We start from the raw sequence: 25,702 nt of genomic DNA, 5'->3' as shown, positions 1-25,702 counted from the left end.
CTTTTAAGCCTCAGTATCATTGGCCTCATGGCCTAGTACAGTAGCACTGTATTTAATTTATGTTAGAATATGAGTCTAATGTCGTTTAAATAAGAGTGAAACTGCACGTGAAAAGCCCATAATTATATAGTTTTTATTATAATACAGCCATCAGATTTATTAAATCATAATTAATTCAAAAATAAATAATAAAAATGGTCGAAACTTTCATTGTTGCCATAGACAAATTATTTTTAGCATTTTTAGTCTGTGGCATTATAATGACGTTTACGTTTGCTGTGCTACTTGCTGATTGTCAAAAGTTACAAACAATCCCGTTTTGTACTTTTCGCTCGTTAGTTATTCGTAAATAAATAATCGACATTAGATAAATAATGATTAATTAAATAGAAAGTAACGTTGTTAATATAAGTGTAGTGCTAAGGAATACGTGAATACATTAATTTGTAAACACAATTGAACAAAATGACGAACCTTGATGTAAGTAATAAATTGAATTGAGTTTTACATAATTTATGAGTAAAGAAATTGTGTACAATTCATTACATTACTATCTTTGACTAGGTGGAGTGTTGTATTATTGATTTCAACAAGAATATCGTCACATTTAACGATATTATTTTGCTAAACACCACAAGACAATTTGGTTATTCTGTGGGTACTTTTTGAAGATTTTCCAGAGTCTTTCGTAATTGTTTCAATTATTAACTGTATTTATAACTAGAAAAATGCGTAACAAAACGATTATAATAGCATTCTACCTAGTAGGGGATACTTAAAGTTCATAATTATTGTTTTTGGCAATTTTAATACTAAACTCTCCTTTCTCATTTTCAGGTAAGTAACAGTAGTACTGACAGTAGTTCAGGGTCTTCCTCAGACTCAAGTAGTAGTGGAAGTACCTCCACAAGTTCAGGGTCTGCCTCCAGCAGTTCAGATTCAGATTCTTCAACTTCGGACACCCCGGCAACCACCACAACAAACACAACTCCTGCACCAAAATCCCCAATTAAAATAGAAGAGGTAAAAAAGAAAGAAGAACCAAAACCGAGAAGGCCTTCAAAAGCAAAAATATCTTCATCCAGTGATGATGAACCACCTAAACCGGCAAGTCCAAAAGCCGCTCCACCCAGGAGACGAATTTCAGCTAAACCAAAACAAGCTGCTGCAGTATTAGCTAAAGGAAAGACTGCTCAAAGAATGTCCTCTGGAGCTAAAACTCCTAAACCAATACCGAAAACAATACAAAAAGCTCCACCGAAGGCTGATACAGGAGCATTAAAGAAAAAGAGCATTTTCTCACCAGACAACAGTTCGGAGTCAGAATCTGAGAGCAAATCTTCTACAACTAAAAGCCCCAAAGCTTCACCAAGGCCTAAACGTAGTTCTAGAAAGTCTAGCGATGAGAAAGATACATCACCACCCACTACTCGGAACAATAGTGCGGATAACGATGACTCTAATTCAAAATCGGACTCAAATAGTAAGCGTAAAAGTGTGAATAGATCAAGTGGGCCTCCCCCTAAGAAAAGTGACAAGAGTGCGTCATCATGTAGCTCCAGTCAATCTTCCGCTGAATCTATTTCATCGGACAGTGACAGTGAACCGACACCGAAAAAAGAACCGTTAAAGACTGGGAAGACAAAACCTCCAGCTACTAAGGTTTGTGTTATTTTCGTACTTAAATTATATTAATATTTTTCCTTAAACTAGGGAAGATAGATCTATCTGCCTACATAGGTAACAATTTACTGTAATAAAGTCTTAATACGATAATTAACATTGTCACCGTATCCATATTCCAGGAGATAAGAGACCAGGCAGCAAAAAGTGGTGATTCCGGTGATTCAGCAGTGGCCACTATGCCGAGAAAGTTGACGAGGTCACTTTCAGCAAGAGTGTCGAGGTTGGCTACGGTGTCACGAAGGACGAATAACACGGATACTGACTCCGATGAAGAGAAGAGCAATGATAAAACGTAAGTTAAGGGTAGTTATTTGATTATATACTCAAAACATAGCAGAACTAATTACTTAAAAATTTGTAAAAAGGCTAATAATAGTTTGGCCGATCTGAAAATAGAACCGAAAGCCCTTTGCTTGGACTAGATGACCAATGATGCAGTTGAAGATATTTAATAAAATCTTCACTTTTCTCAAAGAAGTAGGTAGATGCAAATATTAAATGTAACAGTACCTACTTGTATGTCGCATGTTTTGAACATGCAGTTTGAATTATTGCATAAAATCAAAAGATGCTGCTAATGATTATAGGCCCCAGCCACACCTTGAAATTAATCGAGAAATCGTTGAACAATTATATGACTCAATATTACATAAAAACATACATGTTTTCAGAAGCAACAGCACAAGCAACAGTACCAGCAATAGTACGAGCAATAGCACCAACAGTAGCACTATGAAGAAGAACATACGAGGCCGGGGCCCTCCGATCAGGTCGCCAGTGGTACCCCCAACCCCACAGGAGCCCGCCAGGCAACGCTGTCCTGTACGCGGCTGTGACTCTAGCGGACATTTGGGTGAGTTCTTGTTCAATGTTGTATTATATATTTACACACCACGTCACGCCTTTTTTTATCCCCGTGGGTGTATGCAAATGTTCACATTAAGGCACGTAATGTCGCTATACAATGTACACCCACTTTTCACCACTTGTGTTATAAGTCCCATGTAATGGGCGGTGAACCTATTGTCATACTGGGCATGGGCACAATTTCAGAATCCGTAAGGATCAGTTATGTATTTAACAATTTCATTTGTATATGGCAAGCGAACTCCTAGCTATTGCGCTAGCCGTATAGTTTAAAATTAAATGATTTATGAGATATAGGTAGGGAATATAAACTGAGAGAAAAAGGAGTTTTATAATGAGAAACATTTAACCGACTAAACAAATATTCTAGGCTATTATTGACACTTGTTTTGTCAGGCAGAATGTGTTATCTATGTGCATAAAGGTAGACTATGCTTCTGCCTTACATGGTGTACTTAAGGTCAGGGTACCTAATTTTCGAATTATGTTTACTCTTTGTCTGTAGTGTCTGTCTTTCTCTTTTGACTCGTCTTTGAGAAAACGAAAACTTGTTTTTCAACCATTTATCTTAAAAACTTTTATGACAGATTTTTTGTTATATTTTGGTAATTTTCATTACAATACTTGGTTTAAATCCCAGGCGGTAAGTCAGCGAAGCACATGACGTACGACGCGTGTCCGCGGTACCACAACGTGACGGCGGCGTGGTGCGTGGCGGCGGGCGAGGAGCGCGCCGCGGCCGCCGCCGCCCGCCGCAAGGCCACCATGCTGCTGCAGGCCCGCCCCCGCGCCATGCCCACGCTCGAACAGCGCGCCTACCAACTCAAAGTCAAGGTGGGGAGGGATATCATTTGTTGTTCAATCTTCATGTGGAAGACCCATGATTACCACCAGAATGATACTACAGCCCCACTGAACACCGGCTATATTTTTAATGGTATAAGCCGATAAACGATCTGCAGCCGATCGCCGCCGCCCACTTACGTTGCCGGTCTTTTAGAAGTTAGAAATTTAAGAGTTGTTGGAGAATCATAGATACAAATCTACATCCATAAGATCAAACTAGATAAGTAACTCTAACAAAAAAATTAGGCCTTTGTGTCACTCAGATCCATCTGGCTCATTTTTACTAGTACACAACTCTCCCACATAAAAAAAATATGTATCCTGTTACTCAAAACTAAACTCTATTTCGCAGGATATGCGTTCTAAATGGAAAGGCAGCCAAGAGTTACGAGAGAAACTAGCCGCATCAGGTAATGAAGAGATCACGGAAGACAGAGAGCCAATACTTGAAGGATTTGCCCCAGACTACGATCTGAGGCTCTTCAGAGAAGCACAGGCCTTAGCTGCCATTAAAATTGAAGAAGAACTCGGTGATATACCTACTGATAAGGGCACAAGGTATGTTTTTGGATTGATAATAATTTTGAAATGCGAAAATTTACTATGTTGTTTGGGAAAAATGAAAGATATAGTTTTAAGCAGGAACATAAATCCTTAATTTATTTGAGACTTAATTACTCTTTCCTTCTGATAGAAGTTAGTTGTTTACATAAATATTCAGTATCCATTGTATCTTTTTTATGATGAGAACGCGCAGGGACAATAACAATGTAAAAAAGGTATGACAAGAGCATGGACCATGACCACAGAATACTACCAAGAGTCTGTGGGTACTCCATAGAGATAGAATTATACTTAAGTAGATAGAATTATAAAAAAAAAGATATTTATTTACCGAGTGACCCGAATTTACCGAGTGTTTTAGTGCGATTCGGTCGGTAGTTGAAGTGGAAGAGAACAATGGTGTTGAGGCCTTTTATATGTTGGGTGACTTTAATGCTCACCCAAATGAGATGTTTTATAATGAAATGTTGGGTTTCTGTGAGGATTTTGATTGGCTTTGTATAGATTTAAATATGTGCCCTAAAACTACCTATACATTTTATAGTGAAGCTCACGGTTGTACTAGATGGTTGGACCACTGCATCGTTACAGAATCAGCTCGGAATTCAGTCGTTGGTGTGACTGTACGTCACGACGTGTATTGGTCTGACCACTTTCCTCTGGTAGTGAAATGTAATCTGTACAAGCTTAAACCTAAAGTTAATGATCTGGCTGCGGAAAAACCCATAAATCGTATCGTGTGGGGCGAGAGACAGATACAGCAGATTAATAAATATCATGAAATTTGTCATTCACAATTACGCTTGATAGATTTTCCACAAGAGTTGAGTGAATGTTGTGATGGTTTTTGCGCAAACAAAGATCATCACACAATCCTTAATAAGATGTATGAGCAAATTATAGGTACGCTGTCTCGCGCGGCCATTCAAACACATAAGAAAAAGTGTCTCAGAAAGGGAGGTTATGTTATTGGATGGAATAAGTACGTAGCGGACTCACATCGGAGGGCGCGGCTTGGATTTCAATTGTGGAATCTAGCTGGGCGACCAGCAAATGGTCGAATCTTTGATGAGATGGCGGAGGCAAGGAGACATTTTAAAGCAAAATTAAAATGGTGTCAGGATAGACAAGAGCAATTTAAAATGGATCTCCTTGCAACTGATCACTCTTCCAAGGATTTTAAAAGTTTTTGGAAACATACAAATAAAATGAATATTAGGCCGAGCTTTCCGATGAGTGTCGGTGATTATGCTGACCACAAAGACATAGCGGAAGCTTTTAGGGAGCACTTTGTTATACGGTCACCCTTAGGTCCCACACCTGGTGAGGTGAGAGATGGTGAGCCCATTGTGACGGGGCCGAATATAAAGATATCAGCCAAGAGTGTCTGTAAAGTTATTAGCGGAATGCAACGTGGAAAGTCTCCTGGTCACGATGGGCTCAGTATCGAGCATTTCAAATATGCAGGGGTTCATTTGCCGCGAGTATTGTCAATGTTTTTTAGCCTTTGTGTCGGACACTCGTACTTGCCAGAACCGCTAATGCGAACAATAGTTGTTCCGATAGTAAAAAACAAGACGGCTGATACGTCTGACATAAATAACTATCGACCCATCTCACTCGCGACCACTACAGCAAAGGTGCTTGACAGTCTGTTGAACAGTCGCCTCACTGCACAGATGGAGTTGCACGACGCCCAGTTTGGGTTTAAGGCAGGAGTCTCAACAGAGAGCGCTATTTTGAGTCTGAAGCGGACTGTCATGTACTATACTGCCAGGAGGACGCCGGTATATGCGTGTTTCCTAGACTTGTCAAAAGCCTTTGATCTAGTATCTTATGATATACTGTGGGGCAAGTTGAGGAGCGCGGGAGTGTCAGCAGAGTATACCTCCCTTCTCAAATACTGGTACTCTAATCAAAAGAACCGGGTGAGGTGGGTAGGTACCTTGTCAGACGAGTACAGACTGGAATGTGGAGTTAGACAAGGGGGGTTAAGCTCACCTTTGCTATTTAACGTGTATATAAACCAGCTTATCGAGCGACTGAGCGGTACACATGTTGGCTGCCATATTGATGGAACATGTGTTAATAATATAAGTTATGCGGACGATATGGTACTGCTCAGTCCATCGATAGGTGGGTTGAAAAAGCTGCTGTCAATCTGCGAGGCCTATGCGGAGGAACACGGCTTGATTTATAACTCGAGGAAGAGTGAGCTCCTCGTATTTAAAGCACCAAAGCAACAGCCACGCAGTGTTCCACCCGTAAATCTCAACGGAGTGGCATTAAAAATTGTCAGTAGTTTTAAGTACCTTGGCCACGTTGTTACAAGTGATTTAAGGGACGATGGAGATATTGAGAGGGAGCGCAGGGCATTGTCTGTGAGAAGCAATATGCTCGTCCGTAGGTTCGCTCGTTGTACTAATACCGTCAAAGTAACCCTTTTCAAGTCGTTCTGTCAATCGTTTTACACGAGCGGCCTGTGGGTGTCATACACGCGACGAGCCTACAGTGCCCTGCGTGTCCAATTCAATAATGCCTTCAGGATGCTGTTGGGACTGCCATGGCGTTGTAGTGCGTCGGGAATGTTTGCGGAGGCTCGCACAGATGATTTCCACGCCATCATGCGTAAGAAAGCGGCCTCCTTACTGCGGCACTTGCATGGTAGTGACAACAGCATTTTGAAGATGATTGCTGCCAGACCGGACTGTCCCTTGCAGAGACACTGGGTGGCCACAGTCGTTAATAAAATTTAAATAAATAAATCGTCAAAACTAACAATACTAACCTAGCATTAAGCACTCTTGTTACTAACACACTATTACTAATAAATCTATGGACATGTAAAGTCTGAAATAAAATTTATTTATTATTTATTATTTATTTATTTATAAAGTTGATACATCCTCGTTTGCTAGTGAATCGTAACGATTCATTACTTTACTTACTTACACTATCTTTCTCCGTAGATACGTGGTGATGGGCAAGTACATGATGGAGGTATGGTACCAGTCGCCGTACCCTGGCGACGCGGCGCGGGTGCCGCGGCTGTTCGTGTGCGAGTTCTGCCTCAACCACCACAAGAGCGCCACGGGCGCGCAGCGACACAAGGTCAAGTGCGTCTGGAGACATCCGCCCGGGGACGAGGTGAGGTTTACTTGCTATTCATTATACAAGCGGTTTGTTGTGGATGAAGAGTCATTAAATTACTCCTTTCACCCTGTAGGTAGGGGAATGTCAGATAAACTTTTACTAATTACTTAAAATCACCACATTAATATATCCTTAGGTAGAATTCTTAGGTTGGATACAGATCCTTAGATAACTTTTTATGACCTAGTTCATGGTAAGCAGACACTATAACCTAAGTAAACTTGCAACACCAGAGGTACCACAAGTGTGTTGCCAATCACATGGACAACTGTTAAATTACGCTAACATCTCTGGGAAAGAAAGCTCCAAGAAAATGATAGTGCAATCAAAGAAAAAGAAAAAAACCCAAAAAGCCATAATACAGTAAAACATGTTTTTAATTACATCACTACTTTATTTATTTATTCAATCTTTAATGTACACAATACTTTTAAATAGTGATACATAAGGCGATCTTAATGCCATTTGACATTCGCTACTAGTCAAATCTTATACTTTATGCTGATATTCAATAAGAAGAATATGATAGATACTTCCCTAACCCCTGCCCCCATTTCTTTATTTATTATTTTATTTTTAGCTGTGATTGTCCCACTGCAGTGCAAAGGCCTCCCTACCCTCCTTCCACTCCTCTCTGTTTAGAGCTTTCTGCGGCCAATCCTTGTCGTATGTGTCAAGTTCGTCCCGCCATCTCCTTCTGGCCCCGTCCCCATAGTTATAATATATCAATTCTTGTCCCCAGATATACAGAAAAGACAACCTAAGCGTGTGGCAGGTGGACGGTCGCAAGCACAAGCAGTACTGCCAGCAGCTCTGCCTGCTGGCCAAGTTCTTCCTCGACCACAAGACGTTGTACTACGACGTCGAACCATTCCTGTTCTACGTCATGACCAACGCAGACCACGAGGGATGCCATATCGTCGGGTATTTTAGTAAGGTAAGTCTATTTTTAACCAACGTTATATTGACGGTTGAAAGGCTAATTCAACAAGCGACAATTTTTATAGACATCATTCGATGGAGAAAAATCAACTGATTCCGAATATGTGTTTAACTCAATATTGCTTCAACCGTCGATTTATTTTTTATGGCATAGTGCAGCATTATACGTAAATAGTCAACACAACCGCAACTCTAGTTGGGATATGGTCTCGTTGATAACTGTGTGTTGCTGTTAGAAGTTAGAAGAGTTCCAGTGTGATATTAACACTTTGAACGCCGTGGTGGTCACCGGCGATCGAAGGCGAAGGATTTGTCTTCGACAGTTTTCTATTGGCAGTCAAAGACTTAAAAAATCAAAAGTCAAAATAATTTATTTCAAATAGGCATTTTTGAACGTCAAAACAAATGTGAATATATTAAAAAATGTCTGTCAGTCCTCTAGCGAAGCTATTTGCTAGTTTCAAAGTGTAGATTCCTATGGAGAAGAACGAGCAAAAAACTCCATAGGTTACTCTTTTTCATTCAGGTTCACAATACAATTATTGGTTATATTGTTTCCTGTTGTCATGTAACACCAATATTCAGTCAAAGAGATAGAAAAAGAAAATAACCATGAATCCTCAAGGTTATTTTCTTTTACATCGACATCGTAGCAAACAGTTTTATTTTTATATGCGTTTTGCCCTAATAACAAAAGAGCATCACCTACCACGATTCTTATTCACTAGTCCTTTTTATGCTCACTAGATGGCAGTAGTTGAACACAAGTCCTCGTCGTCTGTCCGATACAACCATGGGGGTTCTTTTTCCACCAGAGATGTGCTATGCTAACAATTAACATTAGAACTTAAGACGGGATATTTACCATGTTTATTAATGTCTATAAGTCTCTCCCGTCTTAAGTTCTAATATTAGTGTTAGTCACCATGTCAGTTTAAAAACTTATATGCTAACAATTGTTCACATACTACAAACATGTTGCCAATTGCTGACTGCATGTTGGAAAATAGAGAGGGCGTGGTTTTTAATTTTAAAGGGAAAACCAGTTATATGGCATCTCTTAGTATTTGCATGAATCAAATACAAAGAGGACAACTAGTTCCGCGCGTACTATAGCGAAAAGTTGTACACTTTACGTAAATCTTATTTATTTCGTCGGGTATAACTATTGAGAAGCTATAGCTATGTTGGTATTTTACATTTCAACACCAATAGCCAGCACAGCTTAATACTGGACTTCTCGTAACCCTTTAATGCTGGACTCTTAGCTTCAGCTACATAACAGGGTTTTTCATAACTCCTTAGTCGATTCTTACGATATGTTCACGGAGAAAGTAAAATTACACCTCTGTGCGACTAAAAAAAAACAGAGCCACTAGCGTTTTTATCATTTTAAAGAACACTATAACTGTACAAATAATAATATTAGTTTTAAAGGTAATTATTACAAAGTAATCTTGTTTTAAAGGTAATTACTATATCTGTCACACGACATACGGTGCTCATTAATAAAATACTAGTATCAGAAAATATTAACAAAAAAACGAAAAAGAGAAAACTCTATTCTAATAAAGTCTATTTACATTTTTCTAGAAACCGTGTTCTTTACTATAAATAGCCAATTAAGCATTAATTAAATCCACCACTTTTTGCACCACTCATAGTCTCATAGACGTTAATAAAACAATACTCCGATTCGAACACCCATCCTCCACCATACAGAAATTACTCCCGACATTCAATCGATATGGTAAGGGCACACACTACCTAAATAAACCATACATCTGCCAGACAGAGAGACAGACAGATACTAATAACTATACATACATCTCTTACCAAGCTTTAAACTCCGTTTTAAACTTTATAACGAAAGGTATAAGGTTAAAAATCTGTTACAAAATTTTGGTACTGAGTGTAGGTTGATATGCCTGAGACTCATGTGTCCAAAGTAATTTTATACTTTAATTGCAAAAGTGTAAGGTTTAATGTCGATTGAAAAATTCGGTAGGGAGTGTAGTTTGATCTGCTTGTTGTACTTACGTACTCGATATGATACAGTTAGGCTATTCTGTAATTGTCAATTCGAAACATTCGAAGTGAGATCACAAGCTTAGTTCGAATGTATCGAATTGACAATTTCAGAATAGCTTAGCAGATTCTGTTGGTGTAATCTGATTGGAAATTGCTACGGTAAATTATGTTTTTCGTTCTGAAACTTTAATACTTACTACAAGGAGATGACTTATATTGGTGAAGGAAAAACAATTTGTACTCTATTTAAAAACTTTGCAACACCCTCACACCTGATTTTCTCCTGTGTCGTGCGTGCGTTCTGACACCCAGACCCAAAGCAACAAATTGTAGATCAGACAAATTAGTGTTCCGTGCGGGAATTGAACCCGCTATACCAGTGCTAAGCTATGTGTGGCAATGGATATGATAAGTGGAAACTAAGCGCATCCACAGCAACGTAGCACACTAAAAACCTGTCTTGGAGAAACGCATAAATATCGTTTTATTCAATCAACAGCTACTAATCAATAAAGCAACTTACGATACGCCCATCAATATAAAAACCACAACATATCATTACATTACTACTATATTTGCCAAAAGTAAATACTATATACTCGAATCAAACGAAAATTATCACAAAGTTCCGCATACAACCATGTTCACAATAGTACATAGTACATTGCTTGTGGGGTGTAGTATACTATCGTCGTACTATGCCGGCCATTCAGTCTGCGCGTCAGCTGTAAGTTCAACGACCCGACCCGCCTAGGGGGAAGGGGGAAGGGGTGAGCCACGCCCCCAAAATGCACCCCCTACTCCCCCCGACGTAGCCACTGCAATACGTGAAAATTAGTGACTTGATTATTAATATATTGTTCGTGTAGCTTGTAGTTTTGGTAATTATTTTGGTTCATTCATGATTATTTTGTGTTTTGGAGTAGGAAATTTTGATTAATGTCGTAAAATGTCTATAGGGTGTATGGGGAACAAAAATATTGGGAGGAAATAGTACAGTAACTAAAATTAAATCGTCTTAAACAAGCATGGTGATTAAGGGTCATACCTTCTTTCTACATGAGAAGAGGTCTTTGATCTGCAAAAGAATAACTAGAAGCGGATATCGTAAAGAATGCCTGTAGCATTATATCCGCCTTTGTACAATTATAGTGCAATAAGTTTAAATAAATAAGAAATGATAATGTTAAAATTTTCGTAAAATATACTTTTCTTGAAGTATCTATGAATATTCAAGAATTACTTTCCTGGTCAGTCGTTCCTCTACAGACAATAACATAAATGTATAAATATCTTTCTCTCTCACGTTTTAAAATAAATATCTCTATCACAAAAACAACAAACAGCAATCCCATCTCTACAATTACACCCCGTCCCGTCTCTATATTCGATTCAGATCAAAAATTTAATTCGACCGTTACAAACGGCGGACAGACAGACGGCTCTACATAGAGCTATAGTAGAGGGTCGAATATTAAAAGAATGGAGTGGCCCCGACTCTTCGTATATGTCTGTTGTGAACAAAATATTGTTTGTACGGAAATTTATAAGAGCTGATTGTGGATTTTTTTGTGTGAAACATGGTTATTGGTGGTTTTATTTTATTTTATATTTGTTAAAGAATGCTTTTGAGGGAAAATATGTGTATGATTAGGCCACTAGGCAATCATTCGTCATCATCATCTCTTATAGTTTATCTGTCTAAAAGCCGTCTGAAAAGGATATATTTTTAAACTCTGAATTTGTAAACTGTATATGGGATTCATGATATCTGACAATAAAAACATATCATTTTGTACCTTACTGACGTTTAAAGACGGCGTAGCCTCGTAGCACTCGACGTAAACTACGTGACGTAGCTCGTAGACAGTCTACGGCGTAGTAGAGTCGAGTGCTCAGTCTCTACATAGAGATAAATGAATGTTTTATGGCTCTATGGTTTTTTTTTTGTAGAGTTTGCGAGTATTATTGCGTTTTATTGTAGTTTTGATGATGCATATTTCATTTGGAGATATAAGGATAGGAAACATGGAGTCTTGTTTGCCCTTTGATTAATTATACACTTATTTTGTTCAACCTTGTTTTAGTCATATAAATTATACTGACATTATTCTTTTCTCAGTTAAATGTATTTCAGTATTCTTATTAAGAATAAACTGCATTCGTGAGGTTCGTCTTTATAGACTGATTTAAACTCATTTAATCGTGTGCTACTTATTTATTTACTTGTAAAATGAATTTTCTTTATATTCACATACTTACTTAACTCATTAATAAGTAATGAGTATTACTAATTTGTAGTACTACAATTAAATATATAGGTATAATAAACCCACCAACATTATCCTAATCCAAACATTTCTCATCAACACAAACTCATCAATAAACCACTCCATTTTTAATTTCAAAAAACTTAATTTAAAACGGTCAAAAGGTGAACCCTAAAACACAGCCTTTAGACACCCCTTCCCCCGTCTGAAACGTAGACTGGCTGATCGATCGTAACACGGCACTGTAAAATTTCGCATCTTAAGCGTATACACAGCTTAAGATCCAGACAGTGAGGTCGATGAACTCTGCATCCGGGCTCCTGTTAGCTCCTGGCTAGACGCGGTTTTGTGTGTTTTCAGCTTAGCTTGTAGCTTGTATTCGTACTGTCAGGTAATCGAATTGTAATTGGTCGTGCTTGAATTGAATGCGTTTTGAATATTGGTTAGAGAAATAATGAGCAATAAAAAATAAACAGCTGAATGTAGTACCTCCTCTTTTTTGATCGGCTAATTCTATATGGTCTACCTGTAACACATGTCGTAAATGCATGTGTACCTAAGCTTCGATGACTGCTTATCATCTAGCGACTTATGGGTTTTGTTGCTGCAAATAGTACTCGTATGTAATGTCAAAAATATGTATGTTGTTCTTTTCTGCCTGCTGTATTGAAAAAATAGGTTACATTAGATAAAATTTTTGTTATGTTACTTTTTTTTTTTTTTTTTTTTAAATCATTTATTCATTAAAGTTTACATATTTAACTTTTACATCAAAAATCGCCAAACTGTATTACAGTTTGTTGGCGATAGTGGCGCTCTTATACTTATACAATATTATTACTTATTATTACTATATACAATATTATTACTTATTACTACTATTTTAATAATCGTTGGTACTGTGGTGTAGTGGATAAAGCGACAATCTTACTCACCCCTTCAACGAAAGAAAGATTGCAATTAATGAATCATAGGGTTGATGACAAGCTATGAAAATTAAAAACCTATTAAGTCCGTCAGTTAAGTAATAAAAAATATTATACTCGCATTTTTTTATTTTGTCACTAACTGGCCCGATAAACTTTTGTATTGCTTTCAACTATTTTTTTTCACACCTTTTAAACCTTCCCTGTACCTATACAAATAATTCAAGACCGAAATCTACCAACTCGCTCCAGCAGTTCTCAAGTTTTAGCGAGACTAACGAAAAACAAGTCTTTTCTATAATTCTCTTTTATCACAACTAAACAAAACTACAACTAGAACCACTTTTGCTTGTACATAAAGACATAAGGGATGGTACGTCCATACGCTTCCATCCCTCACAGTCTACGCACCGTCTGGCGTGTTCCCACGCAGTACCACGGCACTTGAGTACACGCATGGAGTAACTTGAATAGGGCTTGTATGTGATTATATGACATTATGGTGTTCAACGGTGTGAGATGTGGTCATACTCTGAAACTCTGAAAGACCAGTACTAGCAAAACTCGAAAAGTATAAAACTTGTACCTGAAAGTTGATTAAGTTGTGTTTGTCATGTAGTGAAACACATACACTACACACACATAGGTTTATATATTTTTAAAACGTTTTTTTTTCTGTTTCATTCTGTGGTAAGAAAGGTATCATGTTTCTATTTCACTCTGTGGTAAATAATGTATCACGAAATAAAATCATCATCATCATCAGCCAAAAGACGTCCATTGATGAATAAAGGCCTCCCCTTAGTCTTCCACTTAGAACGCACTCAAATCGCCACCTGCATTCACTGGCTACCCGCGACTCTCACGATGGAAATGACGAAATAAAATGGAAATGCTATTATAAATATATTTCGCCATTCTGGTAGAAAGCGGATTGGTGGCCAGACGCAGCCGCAGACAAAAATGCAAAACAAATGCCTTCTATGTGAAACATGTTCTTTCCTAAAAACACCAATATAAAACTAAATAGAAAAATGAAAAGAACCAAAATTCTAAAACTCCATTAAATAACCGACGCTCAGTCTACGAAAACATGATAAAAGCCTTTTCGAGAGCCCAATAAAATACGTCATGTTATGCCGACAGTGTGCCTATGTGGTGTAGGTTATGGTCGTCCAAATATCGGCGCTTGATTCCGAACTTCCCCTAATGTTACCGCCCCCGTTCACTTTTAGGGGTGCCTCGGTATAAATTTTATTATAGCCTGTAAACGATTTCAGTTATAACTTTTATGTTTTTCGTGGAATTATTATTGTTATTGCTCATGTTTATGATGTGCGTTGGTCATTTCTTTCTAGGTGTACCTACAGGGTTTCCTATAAATTAGAAATTGTTAATGAATTTTTGTGGTGGCTCGGAGGTTTAAGTCGCCTCTTTCGCATGTAAGAGGGTGTGGGCTCGAAACCTACCAACAATTAGTACCAATGTGACTTTTTCCAAGTACTTTCTAAGATTATTTAGACACCACTTTCAACATGGTGGGGATGTTTTTTTGAGGGGCGAAAATCATCCAAGTCTTCTCCCGCCTTGGGCGAGTCAGACTCTGACTAAAAACCACCCCGTTCCTTCTCCTGCTTTGAGCCAGAGCCCCGGTGACCTAACGTTGTTCGCACCTCCGGATATTGTGGGTGAAACCTAGACTTATAATTTCTAATCATAAGTTTGAAATCGCCAACCCGCATTGAGTAAGCGTGGTAATGCTTCCAACTCTCAAGTACTAGGGCTTACCATTTTTCTCAGATTTATCTACATTTTTTGCCTAATATCTCCCAAAAACTAATATATTACAAGAACCTCTCCAAAGGTAACAATTATAATACAGCCACTTCACACACAGCCCTGGTCGCGAGTGACAATTTAGCGATGTAAACAGGCGGGCGCAGACGTCTAGACGACGGCGGCTACGTCTGTATCCGCCATTATTGTGAGAATTCATTACCTCGCAGACACGTATGGGAGACTGATGTTTTACATTATATTTTATTAACTGCTCTCATGGGATTTGGATGGAAATTTCGAGTTGTTGTTGTAATTAATGGTGAGACTAGGAATGTGATAATTATACTAGTCTGCTGTTCAAATTTGAAAACAAAAAGAAATATGTTCTGTATATGGAATTCAAATTCAAAATAAAATAATTTATTTGCTAATATAGGTAAATTACATTAATTTTTGTTAGCTGAAGAGTACAGTTCCCACCATATTACGTCTTGAGGCATACAAATACAAAATGGCGGCATCATAACATAATTCTAAGAAAATTTAATACACTATTCATATATTTAAGCTACACACACAGTTATTGTTGTATACTAAGGAACTCGTACTAACTAAAATAAATATCGCACTTTTGTGCCTCTGTGTTCTTATTCTCTTAACAAAATTTTATGCCTCATCAATCTATAGCTCAGATCACATCCAGAGTACCTTCTTCAAATCTTTCACCAGTCCACCTTTACCTACCACCCTAACATACGTAGATTCTTCCTTATTTCCAAGGAGAAACGTCCTCTAAGATCTTGAAGGCGAAGTTTATTGCTGAGCAGGCGTTCACAGCTGAACGAGCCATGAACTATGAGCCACGTACTGAGGTACAGCTTTTATTAAAAAGGAAACAGCAGCACATGCTCTCGGTCCGCTGAACACTCAAAGAATAACTTTGTATCATTAATTTTGTTTGAATATCTAAATATATTTTGTATCGTATTTTCATTGCTTCAGGGCTGCTTGTCTGGCGTTGGTTAGGTGGTTTTCCTGTTTCTTTGGTTAGATAGTTAACTATGGTGTAACTTGGTAGTAATTACATAAAAGAGAAATGGAATTACAAAATACTTGTTGACGAAAGTTTTAAACTATAGGTGTAAGCTGTTTCGTCAATTTAAATTATTTGTCATTCATCCAGTCTGATGATAAGTATAGGAGCAGTACCAAAGATCATCCACCTTTCATAAGGGTATTCTATATTGTATACTATCTATGTTTTTTTGTTTGAGTAGGGAAATCATCCAATGTCTTCTCCCGCCTTGAGCGAGGCGAGAAGGAGTGTTAGACTCTTACTGACTAAAAACCACCTCGTTCCTACTCCTGCTTTAGAGCCGAAGTCTCGGTAAACCCGCTAGGTAGTCCGCAACTCCGGTCCATGTGAAGATGCAGTAATTTTCTAACACAATAACAGAAGTAACCATCCTATTCCATAAACAGTCCATCTTGTAAACTAAAACACAATAAAAACTACTCGATACAAAATCTTCTTCACCATGCCAAAGACGGCGTGACACTCCCATAGTACATAACAACTTTAAGACCTAAGAACATGGGAACCATTACACCTGTAATGTAAAAGGTAGTAAGCAGTTACTCAGCACCACGTTCCAAACGTTCCCTTCACCTGCCATCTTAGTTTAAGCAGCTTATAATATTTACACGGACATGAGGCTTTATTTTTAATGTTTCGGGAAGCGACGCGTCCCCCCCGCACCCCTGCCTACCCCCGTAAAGGTCGTCGACCTGATGCTGCAGACGCCGAATGTTTTGTCTAGATTTAAGGGACTTTAAACTTAAAATGTGCATTAGTTATTGTTCGTCTGGCTTTGATTTTGGTAGTTTTTCGGTTGTGTGGAGTAATGGGGGATGTTTTTGTGGTTGGGGGAGGTGATTTATGGATTATAGAGGTAGTCTGTTAAAATTTAATGAGAAAATGAGCGTATAGATAGACTAATGTTTGCAGTCTAAAAGTATGCATGCCTGTTTGTAACAGGATACGTTGCTTATTGTTTCAAAATTAAAAGCTTTGGCAGCGTACCTACAACGTCTTAAAGTCGATGTCTATAAAACTATTATAGATTTTTTTTATTACTTTGACCTCTCAATCAGATACACAACAAAAAAACAAACAGCTTAATCAGTCTGACTCTAGGCATTCTAAACACAACTCTTTCGTACATAAAGGCTCTAGTTATTCTCAAATTATAGTCTTTCGTACATAAAGATACATTTATCTAATCTTATTCATATACCTGTTTACATCTATCTTCTAATACAGTAAGATTTTTTAGTTTTAGTAATACGCCTGATTCTATTCTATTCTATCTATCTTCTAGTACAAATTTTCATTCATACACAAAAATGCCATTTCCTCTCATTAACTGGTGTTAACAAACTCAGCGATACCCGCACTACTTGCGTCATAGCGTACGTCAACTATACCTATTTTTAAACCACATTTTATAATACAAACCTATTTTGTATTTATAGGCTGAACTGTGACGTGCCTTTGCCTCATAGTGTCAGTACCCCCTTGCGTTTTTTGTGTCGAACGTGACTTTGTAAACCAGTCGATGGTTTATAGGTTTGGTGTTTGAGGTTTGATAATAAAACGTACGCTTCTAATACTTCCTCGTTGGTCGAGAGGTCGTAAGTGCGACTGCTGGATAAGGTGTTTGGGGTTCTTTTACCGGGCAACCCGGGTGACCCGTCTGCTCGTTTGCCCCTTATTCTCTAAAAAACAAAATACCTTGAAACCCTCACGACTCATTCTTGGGACGAGCTAAAAGCTTACCAATTAAAATAAGGTATGGTATATGTGTCTGTACCATAAAACCTTTTTTTTAATGGCGGAAATCATCCAATGACTTCTCCCATTAAAAAGTCTTCAGTGTTCCGGTGTTTTCATGATTGTATCTACTGTAGATCCTGGCTTACAGGAGTTGCAGCGGTATGGAAGGATGCGGCGGGCTTGTCCCAAAAAAGACTTCTCCCGCCTTGGGCGAGGCGAGAGGGAGAGAGATTAGATTCTTATTAACTAAAAATCATCCCGTTCCTACTCCTGCTTTTCGACCCGGAGCCCCGGTAAACCCGCTAGGTAGTCCGCAGCTCCGAACGTAAAACCATAGCATTGATAGTCATCGCTCAAAAAAAAAAATGTATTGAATTAAATAAACGACTTTGACTTACTTACGTAATTGTTTGACGAGGAACTCGACTCAAGCCATGCTAGAGGCTGTGTCGCGGAATGCTGCTCATAAATATGAGCCTCTAGCATGGCTTGAAACTAGTCGAGTTCCTCGTCAAACAATTATGTGAGTAAGCCGATAACATAATAATTAATTTAGTATGTCTCACGAAAGTTACAATAAAATTAAACGACTTTGATTTTACCTGCTCAACAAACGCACTTGTAACCACTCGACCAACAAGTCAGTTGGTCAATAAAATGTTTTATTTCAAAGGCAACGCTATCAGTTTGTAGGAAAACCTGTAAAGCGAGTCCTGTCTGATCACTGTCTGCCAACTCGTGTGGGTGGAGTTTGTGCTGTTGTGATTGGTTAGCGTAATCGATATATTGCCTTACCGTTTCTTTTTTCTGTAAGTTGTTATGTGAATAACTATCACCTGTAAACCCTGTCAAAATTAAATGAGAAGTGCAATTAAAATTGAGCTCTATGTAAAAACGAAAATTGGCTTTATTTATTTTTGTTAAAAAAGGCAATGTTCTATATTTATAATTTTAGTTTATATTGGCAACACTGTCATCAGATACATCGATTTATTATTTACCGTTTGTCTCGATTACGTTATATGTGTTAGTTGCTTTTATTAAAATAGAAGAATAATTTATTACAGTAAAACATTTTGTGATCATCAACATAATTCGATTTATCTTAATAGGGTTCAAAATATGACAAATGTAAAAAAGTCATAAAGTTCAAATTGTGTTGAATGATGTTGTCATAGGCTAATGTTTTACCAATCTAATCACCCAGTATGTCTATGTTATGTATGTGTATAATTTTGTTATATTAATAATTGTTTTCTCTTTTGTCTGTACAGGAGAAGAACTCGTTCCTAAACTACAACGTGTCGTGTATTCTGACGCTGCCACCCTACCAGAGGCAGGGCTACGGCAGACTGCTCATAGACTTCAGTAAGTAACCTTATTATGTTTTAAAGATGCACTATAATTTTACCTAACGAGTCATAGTGAAGTGGACTTAAACGAGTGCCTAGCAATCGTTTTTGATACAAAATCGTTACTATAGTTTAAGTAATCATTAAATGTCTCTGAGTGTGGCAATAGTGAAGTGGATCGGCGAGTCCCTACTGTAATTCAGTATATCTCAACAATATAATACAACTAAGACAACAAAGAAAAATAACATCATCAATGCACCCCTAACACCGACATCTCATTATAATTGCTGTCATAGCTCAAAAATGTCCCATTAAAGTGACACCACATTAACTTGCCGTTGCCAACCCTAGCCAGACGGACATAATTCACAAGGGCTTAACCTTTAATAACGCAAAAAGTCATACAAATTGCCCTCAGCGACGCGCGTAGAATAGTTCATTGCGAATGTCAATGTCACCGGTGGCAATGCCCGTCGTAACATGGCAACAGACTATTGCTTTATATGCCTATTCGGCAATACTTGGATGGGTGCCATTTACTTCTAGTTAGTAATGGAAATAGTGATGTCATGTTGTTACTTTAATGACCTGTCGCACCCTTAGTAAACAGTAAACACGGCTGCCAGACAGACGTTATTGAATTGAGCCCAACAATAGGGGTGACCGTTCCGTACCGCAGCGTACCCGTAGCGTGCTCGCACCGTGCGCGTAGCGTGCTATACAGCCATGTCAACACAGCCGATGCGTAATTCTTACAAATCGCAAACGTATAACACCTGTGCGGTCAACGTGATAAACCCTCGCAACTGCGGGAGCTGCGGGTTTGTTTTGCCCCCTACGGGCGAGGGGGCGTCGCGACGCCGCGGCCGTCGACCCGACCCCGATCGATGCACTGCAGTATGGATCGGTCTGCCGTCTAGACTCACCCCCCTCGAGTCTAGCCAGGGGACGGGCCGACGAGCCCGCCGTGAGACGTAAATAGGGTTGCCATATGTAACATAACTAACCTAGGATAAGCTGCTTTTGTATAGCCGTTTTTTGGCCGTTTTCAGCCAAATTTTTGATGATATGTTATTTGTTTTGTATTTAGACGGCTACAAAGACGAGACTCGTGATGTTTTATCCTAGTAATCTACATTTACTTAGCTAACAACAATACACCGAGTTAAGTAATTACTCTGGAACTCTAATTCATTAGCAAGGGAATGGCAACACAACAATAGTGCTGTGTAAATAAATGTATTCAGTTAACTGACAAGCAACACTCTAATTCCGACCTGGAATTCTCCAAACCCATTTTGTATTCAATTTCTCTTACAAAACAAGCCTGTGAATTGTGCAAAATGTTTCATGACGGTAAGAAATAATTCGATTTGTCTGACACTGGCAACCCTGCCGTGCCGTCAGATTGTAGACGCGAGGTGTTTTGATGCGTGGCTTAATTATTGTTGTAGGTGTAACTCGCTGATTGAAGTAAAGCGAATATTAATTGGGAATATATTTTATTCATGAAGTTTGACCGACTACTTCGAATGTGTGAATTTTGAAACTGTTAATTTAGTGGTTGAATATTAATGTTGGATTCAGAGAAAATTTGAATCGAATAACTTTTAGTGCGAATTGCTAATCATGTTAGAGTGTTTCATTGTGTGCTGACTGGTGTTGGATGAAACACTGGTTAAGTTTGTGTCGGGATCACAAACGGTAGGTGCCGCACCATTATAATAAAATGGCAAAAATCACGTTCGTATTATAGAGAGTCTCACTTAAATATTTATTTTGTTCTGTTTTTAGTATTTTGCTAGTAATTGTTACTATATCCATAAAAATTGTCTACTCACTAGTAGGTCTCATGGTTCATGAGGTACAAGTCTGATATTCATGAGATTTAGGGTCAAAAAGATGGACGGACAGTAGCAGACTCGAGTGAAATAGTTCCATTTTGTAAAGCATTGATACAAAACTCTCGCTATTAATCATGAAATATCAATGATCCGCGTTTCTCCTGTACTATGTATTGTATGTATAGTAAGCTTGTTTTAAAGCTGCATTAGGTTTAAAACCTCATTAGGTGTATTGAGCGTTACAAGAAAACGATCGAGCATGGAGCATGCTAAGACATATTTTAACACCTAAAATCTACATCTCAAGGTTATTTTCTTTTCCTATCACTTTGACTAAATATTAGTTTTACATTGTTCTCACATAGTTGAAGCAATCGAAACAATGTAACCAAGAATTGTATTGTGAATCTGATTGAAAAAGAGTAATAGGAATCTACACTCCAAACGAGCAAGTAGCTTCACTAGAGGACTGACCGACAGACAGACATTGTTAATATTATTATTTTTGCTTTGACGTTCAAGTGCCTTCCGGTCTATTTGAAATAAATAATTTTGACTTTGATTTTCATATCTACGTCTTTTTAGACCTAAACTAATCCTAATACTACCGAATAATTGCAATAGTGAATCAGCCCAATATATCACGCACGTAAGCACGATTTCGTGTTCAAAGCTGATGATTTGAATACGTTCGAGTGAATCAAAGGGGTGCCTCACCGGTCAGTGTGTGTGTCTGTGTGTGTGACGTGCAATACAGTTACTCATGTACTTTGTTTTCGTGTTACGCTATGTAGACTCTCCGATGATGCGTGGCAGTGTTTGATTCCGATGCGCTGATTCATTAGAAATGTAGCGTTATGATTGTTGAAAGAGTAGATAGATGAAGATATTTAAATCTTGGTTTTTCAAGCGAGTGCTTAAACCTAAAAATCGCGGTTTACTCACTTACATTATTGGAAAAAAAGCTCTACTAGTTTCGCGTTACAGAGGGATTCTTAATCATCAGCAGCGTGTTTAGACGCGGCGAAGTCGCGCAACCCACTGTCCAACGATACTTATTATAAAACGTTCTTAAAATTTAGGAATCTGATGCAAGCAATAACACTTCCTCTGGCACCATGAAGAATCGATCCCAATATTAATATTATTAAAACACATCTTGTTCATTAAAGATTATTTATGGCCTTTTCTTTCCTTTTTCCTGAAGAAAGAATATAATTAATATTATAGAATCAGAAAAAAGAATAAAGATAGAAAAAAGAATAAAGATACTTTGTCCTATTCTTAATAAATGATCATCTAATTCCTATTTGAAACCAAACCCCTAACTCACAGAAGTAATACCAAATTTTCCTAATTTCCAATATCAGTTCGCATACAGTGCAGACGGAGCTCAGTATTATAACCAAGCGATCGCATTGTGTGTGGAGACGGGGTACGGGGTACAATTAATTTCGGGGCGACGCCACTTCCCCGTCTGTCTGCGGTCTTAGACGGTGTTATTATAAAATTAATTAACTACCGCCTCTACTTACCTGGTAGTAAGAAGAATGTTTGTTGTGTTTTGTACCCTTTATATGAGACACTTCACTACATAGTATAAAACAAAGTCGTTATTTTTGTCTGTTTGTCTGTATGCTTAAATCTTTAAAATTAAGCAACGGATTTTGATGCGGTTTTTTGTAATAGCTAGTGTGATTCAAGAAGAAGGTTTTATATGTATAATACAGGCATAATATATCACCAATGCACCCATACGAAGCTGGGGCTGGTCGCTAGTGTTAATAAAATACGTTATTGTATATGTACTTTATCCAGGGTGTCTTTGAATTCGACGTAGGTATTACTCTTGATAATTTCCTACAAAATTAGCTCTGAGGTCCTTGGTCCGAAAGTGGCTAGTTTCTGAGATATTTAACATTTTTGGTTTTGGTAAAAAAAAAACACGGACTGACTACAAAAACATCAATAAATAAAAAAATACTGGTTTAAGTTATTTTAGTTTTTATCAGTTGCCAATACATCAATAAACATTTTTAAATATTAATAATGGCATAAATATCAGTCGTTTTAAAATAGCATGTTAATTCTTATAAAAAAATTGTTTTGTGTCACTAATTTGGTTAATAGAAAACTGGATTTATTAAAAAAATATTGATGTGGCACTCTCATGAAATAAAATACCAATAACGACACACAAGTAGGTAATGCGATTAATAACAAAAAATACTTTAATTTTTAAACCTATTTTCATGACTATGGTAAGATAATAATCGAAATCTGACCAAAGGTTTAATCCCAATTGGAAAGCGATATACTCGTCGTGTAATCCCTTTGAGTGGGTCCCGCCACCCCCGCGAAACAGATGTATTTTAACGAGCAGGACAGAACATCAGGGGAGGTCACATAGCTTTTGAGTTAAAGCCTAAATTGGTGTATCAAATACGTGTTTATTGTCTTAAACCTTAAACATGTGTGGTGGGGATCAATTTATTGTTTTTAGTGGATATTTCAGAAAATCTTTTTTTTAATAATATTATACTCTTGGTTTTGTTTTTAGGAATGCTTTTTTTATGTTTATAAAGATGTCAGTTATGTCGTCAATGATTTAAATGTGTAGTTGATATCAAACCGGCCTATCTGGATGTCGTTGGGAGAGGCCTGTGTTCAGCAGTGGACGTCTAATGACTAATATGATGATGATGGTACAAATCGGGGTAAAACCGTCCATGAAACAAATTCTATTTTATTATTTTCTATATATTCTACAGTATAGTCCAAATGTACTTTTCACACCTTATAAACTATAACATTAATCACTTGCCAATCTACGTCCTACACAAACACCAATATCACTGATTCCTTACTATCAGGTGATCCGTCTACTCATTTGCCTCCTATTCCATAAAAAGACGTTTTAACCACCACAAATGCTTTTATTTCACCAGGTTACCTCCTAACAAAAGAAGAAGGCAAGGTTGGATCTCCAGAGACACCACTATCAGATCTTGGTCTGATCTCCTATCGCTCCTACTGGAAGGAAGCTCTCCTCAAGAGACTGTGTTCAGCCCCAGGACCCACGCTATGTATCAGAGATCTTAGTAAGGACCTGGCTATTGCATCCTCGGATATTGTTTCTACGCTACAGGAGAGAGGGCTCATGAAGTACTGGAAGGGCAAGCATATTGTGCTGAAGAAACAGGTGCGTTTTTGTATTTTGCTGTTTTTTTTGGGCGTGGGTGAGGTTTTGTTTTGTTACGTTCTGGTGGGCGTTTAAAGTCAGTTTTGAAACTTGATATACAAAATGTCTCAATTTCTAAGCTGTTAAGAATTTGATGTTCATAGATTTTAGAGTTTTGATTGGTAATAATGTTAAATTGAAGATTGCAAAATTGGATCCCAGCATTGAAGATATCCGGGGCTCCAGCTCGATAAACAGGAGTAGGAACGGGGTGGTTTTTAGTCAGTAAGAGTCTGATGACAGAAACATTGGATGATTTTTCCCTCTTCAAAAAAAAAAGCCTTGAAGATATAACTACAAATATTTCGACATCCATCCGATTTTCTTCACAACCTTTAAATCCTGAAGACACATTGTTAACAAACGTTAATTCCCTTCCACCAGGAGGTACTAGAAGAAGTGTCCCGTCGCGCGGCGCGTGCGCGCTGCGTGGACCCGGCGTGCCTGCGGTGGTGGGGCGGCGGGCCGGCGCCGGCGCGCTGACGCCGCGCCCCCGCCGCGCGCCGCCCCAACAGCAGCGCCGCGCGCGCACTGCTCTAGTGCCGCTCCAAACACGTACGTATTTATTTATGAAAAATAGATCTTACATAAAAGTAACAATACTAAGTATAATTTATTGATGCTCCACCATCCTATTCTGTATACAGGGCGATTTATTGCGCAAGTAATATAGTTGCGAAAGATTTTGATTCTAATTTGTTCAGTAATATTGTTCTTTACATTTTCTTTAGCTTATGATATTATTAGGTCTTAAGGTAGACCTATGCCATTATTAAAGGTGATGTGTGTCATACTCAAAACTTAGTATATTGAGAATACACTGTATTTCTATTTGCGCACTTGTATGCTATGGAGTGTAATCGTCGTGTCGTCGTAGTACAAACAATCATCAGGTCTAAAACGAATTTAAATCTTTGTATCTCACCAATATTTCGAAGCCATAATCACTACATTACCACTAAAATGTTCTATAATCACACAGAAAGCGGTGCAAGGGCTAAGCTATGGGACAACATCGCTACACTCGCGATATGTGACAACTGTGACGAGACGTCACACCGACCGGCCCTTCGCTTCAGAAGCGCATCACAATTACGTGTCGTTTTCACACATTACCATCATCGTGTTCGACTTCCAAAATATTTATTCAATGAAATTATTTCCAAAATTATGTAAATTTTATTTAATAGTCTAATGGCTCTGAGTGATAAATTGTATAAGCGATATTTGTTGAAATTTGTACCTTTTTACTATTGTATTTGTGTCTAAAATTAATTATTATTTAGTTTTATATTATTGTTATTGAGGCTCGGTTTCACAATCCAAATTTAATGTAAAAAATTGAATGAAATTCGTGTGTAA

General features: G+C 38.0%; 1 protein-coding gene across 1 annotated transcript; it reads left to right on the top strand.

The window, feature by feature from the left end:
* Nucleotides 1-272: 272 nt before the first annotated feature.
* On the top strand, nucleotides 273-25,702 carry LOC118265513 (histone acetyltransferase KAT7). The gene is made up of 12 exons (XM_050706029.1): nucleotides 273-480; nucleotides 838-1,662; nucleotides 1,806-1,978; nucleotides 2,358-2,539; nucleotides 3,194-3,387; nucleotides 3,752-3,957; nucleotides 6,933-7,110; nucleotides 7,859-8,053; nucleotides 19,175-19,268; nucleotides 24,048-24,301; nucleotides 24,725-24,895; nucleotides 25,323-25,702. Exons 1-11 carry the CDS (start codon nucleotides 466-468, stop codon nucleotides 24,821-24,823), a joined length of 2,415 nt encoding a protein of 804 aa, XP_050561986.1. The 5' UTR covers nucleotides 273-465; the 3' UTR covers nucleotides 24,824-24,895; nucleotides 25,323-25,702.

Source organism: Spodoptera frugiperda, chromosome 28, assembly GCF_023101765.2.
Source record: "Spodoptera frugiperda isolate SF20-4 chromosome 28, AGI-APGP_CSIRO_Sfru_2.0, whole genome shotgun sequence".
Taxonomy (NCBI): Eukaryota; Metazoa; Arthropoda; class Insecta; order Lepidoptera; family Noctuidae; genus Spodoptera; species Spodoptera frugiperda.
This window is presented reverse-complemented; position numbering and strand designations above follow the sequence as displayed.

Coding starts and splice junctions, on each gene's coding strand:
- LOC118265513 (XM_050706029.1), top strand. Junction 7,111..7,858: donor GACATCCGCCCGGGGACGAG/GTGAGGTTTACT, acceptor TCTTGTCCCCAG/ATATACAGAAAAGACAACCT. Junction 24,302..24,724: donor ATATTGTGCTGAAGAAACAG/GTGCGTTTTTGT, acceptor CCCTTCCACCAG/GAGGTACTAGAAGAAGTGTC.